Genomic DNA, 12,692 nt, shown 5'->3' on the forward strand with positions numbered 1-12,692 from the left:
GATCGCGATTTTGTAATCTTTATTTTTATTTAATAATCACTTCAGAATTAGAGGTACATTTTAGGATCCTTTCCCTTTGACTTTATTTATATCGTGTTGATGGTAGTCAGACTCAATGTTTCCTTCCTGTAGCTTGTGTGGTACTTTTTTTTTATATGTAAAGATGAAGGGAGAAGGAAAACAAAAGTAAGAAAAAAATGAAAGAAACTTATCATCAGAGTATGAGAAGAGCTAGCTACTTAGCTAAATAAAAATAACATATTTAGTGATTTGTAATATAAGAATAAAATGAACTCGCTGGGTCTCAGGAGGTCTGCAATATGCAAAAGGTATCTTGCCAATTTAATTGAGGTAGGAGTTATTTAATTTTTTACAGGTATAGTTTTCAATAAAACTACATATGCCTATAATACTGCAATGGCAGATGTGTCTCGATTATTAGAGGTGGGCTCAAGGGAATATATACAATGGATCTTGAAATCTGTAAGCAGCTGTTTGAGGGGGGGCGGTGAAATGATGGGGGAGGGCATTGTACCACACACATGTTCCTTAAGTGCAGCGATGTTTTGTTATTTTACTGCAGGTGTATTACAGAGATGAAATTTAATAACTTACTGTATACAATACCAATAAAACTGAGAAGATTCAGTGCCCTGCTGTTCATTATTGTGGTACAAATGAGCTCGGATTATTCTGTGTGCATGCACGGGCAAACCCCAACACAGAGACCCCTACGTCTAGAGCTCTGGAGGATGGTCACTGCTTGACAAACCTCAGGGATGTTCTTCCTTAATTGCTTTCTTATCACTGAATTCTCATTCCAAATTCACGTAAACGTGACTTTGAGGTGGGTAAGAAATAAGATATATTTGGTATTTTTTAAAACGTCATAGAAAGTCTTCACCAGAAGAGGTCCTTCTTTTGTGGGTTTTGTTTTTTTTTTTTTTTTTGCGGTACGCGGGCCTCTCACTGTTGTGGCCTCTCCCGTTGCAGGGCACAGGCTCCGGATGCGCAGGCTCAGCAGCCATGGCTCACGGGCCCAGCCGCTCCGCGGCATGTGGGATCTTCCCGGACTGGGGCACGAACCCGTGTCCCCTGCATCGGCAGGCGGACTCTCAACCACTGTGCCACCAGGGAAACCCCCAGAAGAGGTCTTTCGAAGGGACGGGTTAATGGAATGAAGGGATATATAGATTTCCTTAAGTACCATAAGAATGTTAATATATTGTGATAATATATTCTATTCAACAAAATCTAGGGAAGTGCTAGTCTAAAGATGCTATCCCATCAAAATTTGACTTCTCCCTTTATTAAGTACAAGAAATGTCTGATAAAAATAAGTGCCATACTGTGAAAAAATATTTGTGTATTAGAAATGCTAAAGCAAATGCAACTATGTATTAGTGCCGGTTTTCTTCTCCCAAGAAATTACTTCTGTTAGATAATAAATAACACGATGAACATAAAAGGTACTTGCTTTAGGAAGCTCAGTTTAGTTTATCTGTGAGTGAAAGCATCTGTAAAGAAATCCACATAAACACTGAGAACACACACACACAATTTTTCAAAGGATGGGGTTCTTCAATTCTAAGCAGGTTACCACTATCAGGCACAGCAGCAGACTCAATATCTGTTCCTTTCTTAAATATTTACTTCTAAAAAGATTATGGGGTTTTGTCGGTAATTTGCAGTGTTCCCACTATTTTAACTTGGGGTTTCAGTTTTAAGAGTTTCAGGAGACATTTCCTAATGATGGAACCATTTCAAGTATGATCACACACAGAGAAATAAATGTTTCTGCCATTTCATATTGAAAAGTGAAATTCAGCATTCTTCTGATGCTGAATTGTGAGTCTACTGTCTTTTTTATGGAAAGAAGCTATAGGGCTATAGTGACTTCTACAGGATGGGTAGATATATTTCAGCATTAAATTTTACCAAGTACACCTCAAGTGCTCAAAAACAATTAAGTCAATTGTTTGTTTAGTCATTAACTGATTTTCCCTTTTCTCTTTACATGTCAAAAGTATAAAGATGAACTGTAGTCCTAATTGCCAGTGGTTATTAAAAACCCCTCAATACTTTTCATAAGAAAAGAGAAGTTAATCCGAATATTCTGGTGAAATTTCATTTAGGATATGAGGACACCATGTTTTTGGTGTCTCATAAATCATCTCAAAGAAATGTCAAAGGTTTTTTATGTGCTACCTGTCCTGAACTGTTTAGAAAACTTGCCTATACTTCTAACACATATTTGTCATTTTATGTATGACGAAGTGAGTTAAATGTCATAATCAAAAAAATTATTGGGTCACATTTAAAAGCCTGCCAGAAGTATTGTTTTCGAACTTTCTATGTAGTTCTTGTATTTGGGGAACAATAATTTGATCTATGAGGAATCCAAATTTGTGTAATTGCAAACCATATTCTGCCTGCATTGCACAAAAAGGAAGGCCCAAATATAATCCATACATTTTTAAGAAAGTGCTCATGCTGTTGCTAAAATGTGAATTGGCATATTCTACCCCAGCCTTGTCACAGGAAATCTTCATTGGTTTTAATGAAATTGCACATGCTAATTCGGAAGATGTTACAGAATAGATTATTCATATATGCACATGTGGTATATTAAAAAAAAAAAACAAAAAACAAAAAACAGGCTGGGTTGTAAGGAACCGTGTGGCCTGCCCTCCTCTCTGCCTTCCCAACCGTGTTCAGGGTTCCAGGTGACCCTGAGAAGCTACTCCATTCTAAGCAATGTGTTAGACCCAGATTCTGCAGTGGGCCTGGAATCTACCAAAAGTGGTTTTCCAGATGGGCTCTCATACAGACCTACCTCTGAGTTTAGAAACCTCACCATGAGCTCGGGCCTCAGGGAACCCAAGTTGGAAAAGCACTGGCTTTAAAACCAGGCATTTTAAAGTCCAAAGCCTGGCTCTGAAACTTACTTAGGGTGGGATCTTGGGTCTGCTTGTTTAACATCTCTGAGCATCATTTTCTTAATTCTTTTTTTTTTTTGCGGTACGCGGGCCTCTCAATGTTGTGGCCTCTCCTGTTGCAGAGCACAGGCTCCGGACGCGCAGGCTCAGCAGCCATGGCTCACGGGCCCAGCCGCTCTGCGGCACGTGGGATCTTTCCGGACCGGGGCACGAATCCATGTCCCCTGTATCGGCAGGCGGACTCTCAACCACTGCGCCACCAGGGAAGCCCCCATTTTCTTAATTCTTAAATGAAGATAATAATAATCACCCCAGGGGTTTTTACTGGCACCTAATATTAGTCCCCCCATCTTCCTCTAGATTGAGCCCAGACTAAGGTTTAGAAATTCACTCATCAGCCATGTCTGGGTTGTGAGTGGACGTATGGATCCACTATCTCAGTGATCCTTGGTAGAGCTACTTCATCGGGCATCACAGCAACACACCTGACTCAGTCGGTCGGCCACTGACAGTCAACCTTGAGAGATCTTTAAGAACAATTACTAAAATATAGAGGAGCAGTCTGACAATTTGAGAAAAACCTTGGTGCTTATAAAAAGATTAAGCTAATAGGTGGGGGTACAGAGATTGTCACAAGGTTCCAAATTTCAGCAAAAGAATACTAGAGTTTGTGTACAAGGAAACATAGCCTATAATCACATCTTTCCTCCTGCAATTAAAGCATTTCTGACCATTAGCCTGAGCCATAAGTTCTACCTTAAGAAATCTGAAGGATGCTTTAATACTTCCAGTCTCCTCCAGGTAAGGAACCGTATTTAATACAAGGATTATTAACATTATACTTGTATTTGTATGAATGCTGAAATTGACAGCACTGAAATGAACAATGAAATAAAGCTCCTTAAAGAAGAATGTCAGCTATAAATGTAGAAGGAATGATGGAGTTTTAAAAAAATCACTAGTTCAAAACCCTCTGGGTTCAGGCAAGTGTCATCAATGCATGCTAAAACCATCAGGTCAAAAATTGTTGGGGAACAGGGATCTATGCCCAGTGCTAAAGTATAAACACAAAGATTGTTTGCTCACTTCGTCCCAGCTTACCTTATAAATACTACCAAATGTAAAATAGATAGCTAGTGGGAAGCAGCCGCATAGCACAGGGAGATCAGCTCTGTGCTTTGTGACCACCTAGAGGGGTGGGATAGGGAGGGTGGGAGGGAGACGCAAGAGGGAGGAGATATGGGGATATATATATAACTGATTCATTTTGTTATAAAGCAGAAACTAACACACCATTGTAAAGCAATTATACTCCAATAAAGATGTTAAAAAAGAAAAAAAGATCGTTTGCTAATTACAAAGGGGAAAAGGTTTCTTTACAATGGACCGACCTGGGGGTCTCCACTTCTACCAAGTGGTTTAAGTCAGTGTTACCAATAGCAACATATCTTGACATTATACGCCTCCAGATGAAACGCAGTATGAAGCACATAGCATTATTATCTACGAGATACTCGGGCCAAAATGTTTAACTTCTGTCTGAATCAGCCTTTCAAGCCTAACTTTCAATTTGTAGGCAAGACAAGTGATAGATTAACAAATTAAACAGCACCACAAATAAATAATCCAATAGTTCAAGTAGTGGACATATTTTTCAGGACAATTGGCCTGCTCTCTTTAAGGTAAATATCACTTTTTAAAAAATAACAGGAACTGTTCTGGTTTAAAAGAAATTCTAAAGAGACACAGAAGCAAAATACAATGCATAAACTCAATGCCTAAGGGGAAAAGGAGCTATGAAAGACATCTTCATGGGGACAAATGAAGAAATTTTAATCTGGATTGGGTATTAGATTAGGAAACTATTGTTAATTTCTTTAGGGGTGATAACAGTATTTTAGTTAAATAGGCGAGTGTTCTTAATTTTCAGACCCATGATGAAAAATCTAGGGGTGAAATCTTATTTGATCTGACACTTAAAAACGGTGCACTGAAAAATATATATACTTACACATACACACACACAAGGCAAACATAACAAATATTAACAACTGTTTAAGTGGCACTTCATTGTATTATTTTTTTCAACTCTTCTGAGTTTTTGAAATTTTATACTATATAAGATTAAAGAAAATTCTATAAATTAGATAAATGGTGCTTGATTCTCCCCCTTAACGTCCAGAAACCTGCTGGTGGGGATTGAAGGGAGGGTATATAAGGCCTTTCCTTTGTTTTTCCCCCTTATACCTAACACTTCACTTGAGGGCCAAAAAATATTTGTTAATCAACACAGTGGAAAAATGGCTCCATTCTCCCCTTTGGTGTGTGTTGGGTGGCTGCCGGGAGAGGGGCATACCCATAGCAATGCCCCCAAAACAAAGGAGCTGCTGACCGAAAAACAGTGCTTGGGGGCAGAGTCCCGATGGCATCACCCTGCAGATTTGGTCCCTGTGATTTCTGACACCATCGTGATTTAAAATAGTCTGTCCCACCGTCCACACCAGCAAATTCAAAAAGGACAGGCCTGGAGTCTGACCTTTGGTTCCACTAACGCACCCACCAGAAGGAAACCAAGAACATCTCCAATCCCCTCCTTTGGGAACCTTCAGACCTAGAACAGTGAGGCCACCAGGCTAGTACTCAACGCCAAGAAAATCAGTGATGAGTGACTCTCCAGGATCTGACCTCTATGTCATTCCAGGGTCTGCACTGCACTTTCGAAGGAAGGGCTTCCAAAGGACTTTCTTTAAGAGGGTATGGTTTCTGGTTTTCGGAGACGGGAAAACGCTGCTCACTATATGGTTCTCACACACTGCTGTTCAGCCTTCACTCTCTCAAAAATGATTCCTAAAAGGGATGCTGGGGAAATAAGCCTCAGGTCATCACAATCCTCACCCTGCCATGTACAGAATTCATATAGGGCAAGATAGAGCTGACGTGGCCCCTGCCCTCCGGGAGTTTACAGACTCTGGGTGGAGACCAGCATTCAACAAACATCAATAATGGCGCATTCAAAAAGCACCATGAAGGCAACGCAGAGCGCTAAGGCAAATACATGGATGGAAGAGGTTCCGAGGAAGGTTCCGTAGGACCAGGACGGCACACTATAAACAAACATTTAACCATAACGCCGAGTTAAAAACCAAGATGTATTCTGCTTCCACAAGACCTAAATAGACATTTTCATAAGAAGAGACAAAGGATTTCGCAGCTTTTTTGCGTATACCCTTTCTATTTTGACTTCAGATAAGAAACACTGGAAGGGTCGAAAAGTTTTAGAATGAAGGAATTTGTCATTCTTTTTGTATCAAAAGTAAAAAGAACTAAAAGAAAAAAATCCATTCTTAAATGTGTAATTCATTTCAGAACCAACTACATAGGTTTAATTTCAATGAATCCAAGACAACTTGGTTTGTGAGCGCACTAAATCACATACAGAGAAGACCTTTACATGTCCTCTACAGCTGCAAAGTTTCTGCAATTTAACAAAGGTATCTGAGATTAGGCCTAATTCTTAAATCCCGTCAGTTTTAAGATCTAAACATCAAATAACTTTATCAGCATAGTCCTATTTGATGACTTGCTGAGAAAGAAAAAGAATGTGGATAAGGTTAGAGCCTTGGACTTCACTAGAGAAAACAAGATATGGGCTGGGATATTCAGTTGTGGGGTTTTGTATAAAGATTTCGAGGCATCTTACTGATTTTCAGAATATCACTAATTTTCACTGCCTTTTAAATGAAATACATATGCAATATATTCCCATGTCTTGAATAATCAAATTAAGGCAAGAAATCTAAAAGCTTTTTCAAGGTCAGTGGCAACACTAGATTTTGAACACAAGTCTTTAAATAGAGTAGATTCTTACAGAACATTCTAGGAAATCATCAAACCTAGCTGCACACTAGAATCACTGGGGGAGTTGTCAGAAATGCAAAGGCCCAACTCATAAGATGCGATTTTAATTGGTCTCAGATAGGGCCCAGCTCTCCACATATTACACACACACACACACACACACACACACACACACACACACACACACACACACACACACACACACACACACACACCTTGCCCAGGAGATACTAATAAAGAAACCATTGCTTTAGACTTGAGCTATCTCCCAGAAAGAAAAGACAAACACTTCCTGCTAATCAATACTCAACTTGCATTTAAGGGGAAAACTTCTGCCTTAATACCAAGCATTTGTGTTGACATCACCACCTCATTCAACAACAGTGGATCTCGGGGAAGATTAAGAAAGACAAAGAAAGTTTGCAGTCACCAAACATCCTATTCAAAGCAGCAAAAGAGGCCAAAAGTAAATGCCATTTTTTTCCTTTTGTCATGCACAGTGATGCCCATTAGGTATTAGCTATTGGTTATCGTATTAAGATTGGACTATCCTGCGAAAAACTTTATTTCCGCTCATTTTCATTTCTGTCAGACTTTCCATTATAAATTTTATTTTCCCTGCCAGTAAAAAAAAAAAAGGAGTATGAGGTTGCAATTTGGCGAGAACATTTCAAGCCTGGGTGTGATTTCCGTACTCCAATTTGATTCAAATTAGTTTTGCCATATTTAGTGAGAACTAAAAAAAGTCCGTTTGGCCACTTTGGTTTCTAGGGGTTTATTTTCTATACAATTTCAAAAGGCTGAAAAAGTCACCGAGTTCATTTCTGATCATTCTATATGGAAGTGCATTAATGAATTCATATTATCCCATTACTATTTTCAATGAAAACAATTTAATTGCTAATAAAGAACCTGCCGGCTTTTGTTTCTCAGCTAAGACACCCACTTTTAAAAAGTCCCATGTCTCACTGTTAGTGGTACACCCTTAAGAGACACATGATGGATATATATATTTTTAACCTGATGCATTCTGAAACAACAAACATTTCAAAATAATCATTTATTTCTCCAGGACAGCATTTGGCTACCTGTTGCTTACCATCACTATTTCTCTGCACCAAACAAAAGGCTATTGGAACTGGAAGAAGCACGTTCATACGTAACAGTGCTCATCCCTGGAAGTCCACAGGACACACTGTTATACTACGATAAGGCCATTTTTGGAGCCCCTCAGGGCACAGCATCTAAAGGACTTCCATCCAGCATCTCTATAAAGTAGTAAACACGAGAAAACAAAAAGCTGCCTCTCCACGAGTCACTCACCTTGCCACACAGTGGGGAATCGGTTCAGCTGTGATCTGCTATTTAGACTTGAAGCCCAAGACACCGAGACTCTGCCTTTCTTTTGGGTTTGCATAGCTGGTGTTGGAGACAGGGATTCAAAAAACAATTCGGCACAAGAGAAACTCACTCACTGGAAGATACACTAGGGTCTGTTCTAGTCTCAGATTTCACCGAAAGCAGAAATTCAAAATATGTACCCTTTTCCTCTCCAGCCCCGATTTCCTCAATCAGGGAATTTCCAAAATTGTGCTCTTTGCTTTTCTCCTTAAGTGATCACACCGTTTATGGACACTGCTGAGCCCAGGCTAAGCAAAGAGAGAGTCGGTCCTTGCAAGACTCACAATCATGAAGCAGAAATAAGAATGAAAGAATCTCCACACTCCACGGCTCTATTATGAAGACTTTTTAAGAAAAGCGGATGCAGCCGTACTCCTGTATACAACAGAATTTTCCTGGACACAAATGTCTCAAAAGGAGACATTCCCCAGGCCCAGACATTCAGCCATCACACGCCAGTCCGTCCACCTCTAGTCCACCCCCCTGCCCCTTTCCACTTCTCACCTTGTGTCTGCCAAAAAAATTAACTTCAGTCTCACCCGAGGGAAGTGCTGCCCACAAACCGAGGGAGGGTCTGTGTCCCAGCACATACACTGACAGACTCACACGGTCTGGATGATGCTTTCACAAGTTAAGGGGCCTCGCGCTTACTCAGCAGAGGAAATCTTTGTGTCTGGGAGGAATCACGCCAATTCCTATTAGGAAGAAAGCATACAGGGGCGAGGAAGCCTATTCTCTCATTGACCAGAAAAAGAGGCCCGTCGAAAACAGAGACCTCTGCCATGACCATCAGCGAACAGGAAGGATGTTGTCAAGTTTCTTCTCCCCCAAAACTCAAACGGCCTCTGCCTTGACCCTGAGAAACCAGATACACAGGAACAGGCTCTTCGGCAGGAATTGAGAGCTTTACACCAGAGACTCCGCGCTAGGAGGGCTCGCTGCCGAGCTATCTACCCCGCACATTTGCACTCACATTCCAAAGATGTTTCCGTTGTGCTGGAATGGCTGTAAATTTCTTTCCTGCGGAATTCTTTCCAAACAAACTGCCATAAACTGTACTCTGCAGCTTGTGCAGCAGGCGCTCTTAACCCAGCACCGTTCACCTCATCACAACAAATCTTTCAGATGCCGAATATGACTGAAGGGATGGCTGGGCCAAAGAAGTAAACTTTAAAGATGCAAATCTATCCAGAAAAAACAAAACAAAACAAAACACCACCACTCCACCAGAATTCCACTTTTCGTGATCCCTGACTGATACACCTAAAGGAAACCTTCTCGAGCAGGCTCTATTTAATGACTCAAACTGTTTGCTTACGTTTTCCAGGATCCATGAAACAGGTTGTTTTAAAAAAAAAAATCAAAATGGATTTTTTTCCGTATCATTAAAGAAAACGGGAGGGTGAGAGGCTTCAGGAGAGCAAGCATTCCCCTCCCAGCACAAAAAGAAGGTGCATTTCTGTTTGGGTGAATAATAAAACACTAGAAAGCTTTGAATCTGAAAGAGGATGATCAAATTCTATCAAGAGTTTTCCAAAGTAAGAAACCCATGCCCTTAGAAAAAGAAAGTCTAAATCTTTAGAGGGGAAAAAAAAAAAAAAAAAGATTTGAAACATGTGATTAGTACCGATACTGAAATCAAAAAGAAAGCGTCTATAAAAACTCAATTGTCTTGAAACAAAGCTTACACTTTTGGCTATGGATAGTATTTTTAGAACTGGGCTTTCTCTGGAGAGTTGAAAGTATGCAAATGCAGAGTGCCCAGACACACACACACACACACACACACACACACACACACATACACATGCTATACCTTTGTGTGACACTGGCATTTTATTATTTAATTAAAGTACTCTTATTTTTCTAGCTCACGCATGCTTCCCTTGAGACGGCTTTGCTGTTAGCCTGCTGGCCTTGACTTCCAGCCAAAAACAATTCAGAAACAAAAAGGGACAACAAATCATATTTTCACAGACATTTTTATCCCTCAATACAACCCTGTTTTCACACAACATCCTACAGCCCCTATGAAAACTATAATTTAGGGCAGTAGCCACCCGAACCCAGGATCTGACACATGGCTGCGCGAAGCATTTCCAGTGTAAGAAATTCTTAAGTTCTTAATTGCAAATAAACTCTTTTGATAGAACCACTTTACCCGAGATCGCTGGTTTGCAAACAGTGCCACTGGTACCGGCTGATGGATTAAAAAAATAACAACAAGCCGGTGAATACAATTCTGATACGATGAGGTGTTTATGACTTCCACGCTCTGTGTTATTTCATTACTTTTTAAAAAGAGACAGGCATCGGCAGATTTTCAGTGCATTAGTGCCACAGTCTACAACGCATCATCTAATTTACAAAACAAAGTGATTTACCAGGTTCATTCTCTCTCAACCCTTTCCCAACGCGAGGTTCTCACTTACCTGGTGGCAACCCTGTAAATTTGATTCTCTCCCATAAGATGAGTAGGAGCCCCTTTCTGTTTTACCTGCCAAGAGAAACAACAAAAAAAGTGTAAATTGTGTTTTTCCTTAAAAAAAAAAATCTCCTCCAGGTAACAGACATCCACTTCTCTTCCCCGATGTTTACATACGTAAAGTAGGCACTACTGGCAATGTATGCAAGCAAGACAGGGAATAACACTTCCTCACTCTGGCTATGATAAACTGGAAAAAAAATATCCTTCATTCCTATTCTTAGCCAAACTGCTCCACACTTCCAAAAACTGTCATTCCAATGGCCTCCACTTTCTCTAACAAACAAATTGTCATTCCTTATTTTCACTTTCTTTCTCTCTCACAAAATTTAAACAATTTCATTTTTATTTACACAGCAGGCAAATTATCTATGTAATGACCCTAGCCTTGTCATTCCCATTGATTATATTGACACTTAATGGTGAGGCCAAAGCTAATCAATCAGGGCTCTCCAGATGGTGAATAAAGCAAAGAAACTATTCAAAATTCTGGGGCTCTCTCTCTCTCTCTCTCTCTCTTTTATTTAAACTCCCTTTCCCAGGAGTAAAGTCCATCATGATAAAGATGATCATGGAATTTACATTTGGGAAAGAGGGCTTTTGAAAAATTGCCCACTCTGAACCCAGCTTCAGATTCTACCAGTAGAACAAGGGATAATGGAACGTCAATGTCTTGTGTCAATTCTAACAACCCAATTTTTATCTGTAGACTGCTCTACAGAGATAGATAAAGGCTCAGATGCTATTTGGCCATATCTAAGGGTAAAAATCAAGGCTGCTCATCTGTTTCTTTTAAAAGTATGTTGAGCCTTAATAATCAGCAAGGAAGACAATGAAACCACATTATGAGAGATCTAAGCAGTAGAATACACCTAGTGACATGTAAAGAGTCCTTACAGAAAACAATCCATACCAGGACATTACAAAGGACTAGTGCCGCCCACGTGCCCAGAACACAAAGCCCACCCCACCCAAGACTGAAGGATACTGTTTTCCTTCAAGACTAGAGCTTAAGGTACATTGTCCTCTTTACCCAGGACTATACTATTCTTTTCTCCAATGGGAAAATTCAAAACTAGTATTTTGAGGGGCTGAATGGATCCTTTGAAGTTTACAATGCCCAAGATTTCCCCCCTCGACTCAAGTTAAGATAAATGTTAGAAGTAACAGTGTTCATTGTAATCTTTTAGTTCAATGACAATGCTGTTAGAGTATGCCTTCCTGACACCACACAAAGAATGTGTCTTTGATAAATCTTATATCTGGTCAAAGGCATACCTTGTATGTAAGTCACTATATATGTAAAATGGAAGATGATTTTGAAGAAAGCCAAACCTGAGCCTTAACATTAACCCCCTTCCCCAGTATTACCTTTTCCACTGACTTCAGTGAATCTCAAACTTGGGAAAACACTCCCCCCGCCCAACTCCTGGTATAGTGTTCAGTGCAAAGTGGAAAATTAATGCTTATATCAGTTTCAAGTCCAATGAAACAGGACACCATCTCAAGGACTGTCAGTCCTGGGAGGTCTAAGAGAATACCTTTCACTATATGAGGATTTTGCATTAAAAAATAGATGCATTTGCCTGTTTCAGAAGTATAAATGGTCATAAGGACATATTTACTCTTCTGTGTAAGTCAGAGGTAAGCTACTTATAGTCTTTAACTTCTCTTTATAAATATTACTAACCGGAAAAAACTCTACCTTTTATGAGCTATCAAATGATGCACGGCCTTCCTGAAGCTCTCGCATCTACAAAGCTTCCATACAACCACGACATGATTCACTTTGACATAATATTCACTTGTTTAGCAAATAGAAAGGCAGGTAGAGAGGTCCGTAGAAAGGCAGACAAACAGACAGAGAGAAAGAAGACAGATGCGGTCGAATTTACTCTGACTTCCTAGGAATTTGAACATCTAGCGTCCTGTTTTGGTAATTTCCAAAAATTGGAAGGAAGAAAGGCTATCTATGTCTTCCTCAAGAAGAAATTACTGAAGCTATCCCC

The 12,692-nt window shown here is 39.9% G+C and overlaps 1 protein-coding gene across 1 annotated transcript in view; it reads right to left on the reverse strand.

Annotated features, from left to right (window-relative positions):
- The window catches only part of TCF4 (transcription factor 4), a 358,643-nt gene that overhangs the window by 167,184 nt on the left and 178,767 nt on the right, over nt 1–12,692 (reverse strand). Inside the window, exon 5 of the mRNA XM_079717032.1 lies at nt 10,631–10,695. Coding sequence (XP_079573158.1) covers nt 10,631–10,695 — 65 coding nt within the window. The remainder of the gene's footprint in view (nt 1–10,630; nt 10,696–12,692) is intronic.

The sequence above is a fragment of the Hyperoodon ampullatus genome, assembly GCF_949752795.1.
Source record: "Hyperoodon ampullatus genome assembly, chromosome: 13".
Taxonomy (NCBI): domain Eukaryota; kingdom Metazoa; phylum Chordata; class Mammalia; order Artiodactyla; family Ziphiidae; genus Hyperoodon; species Hyperoodon ampullatus.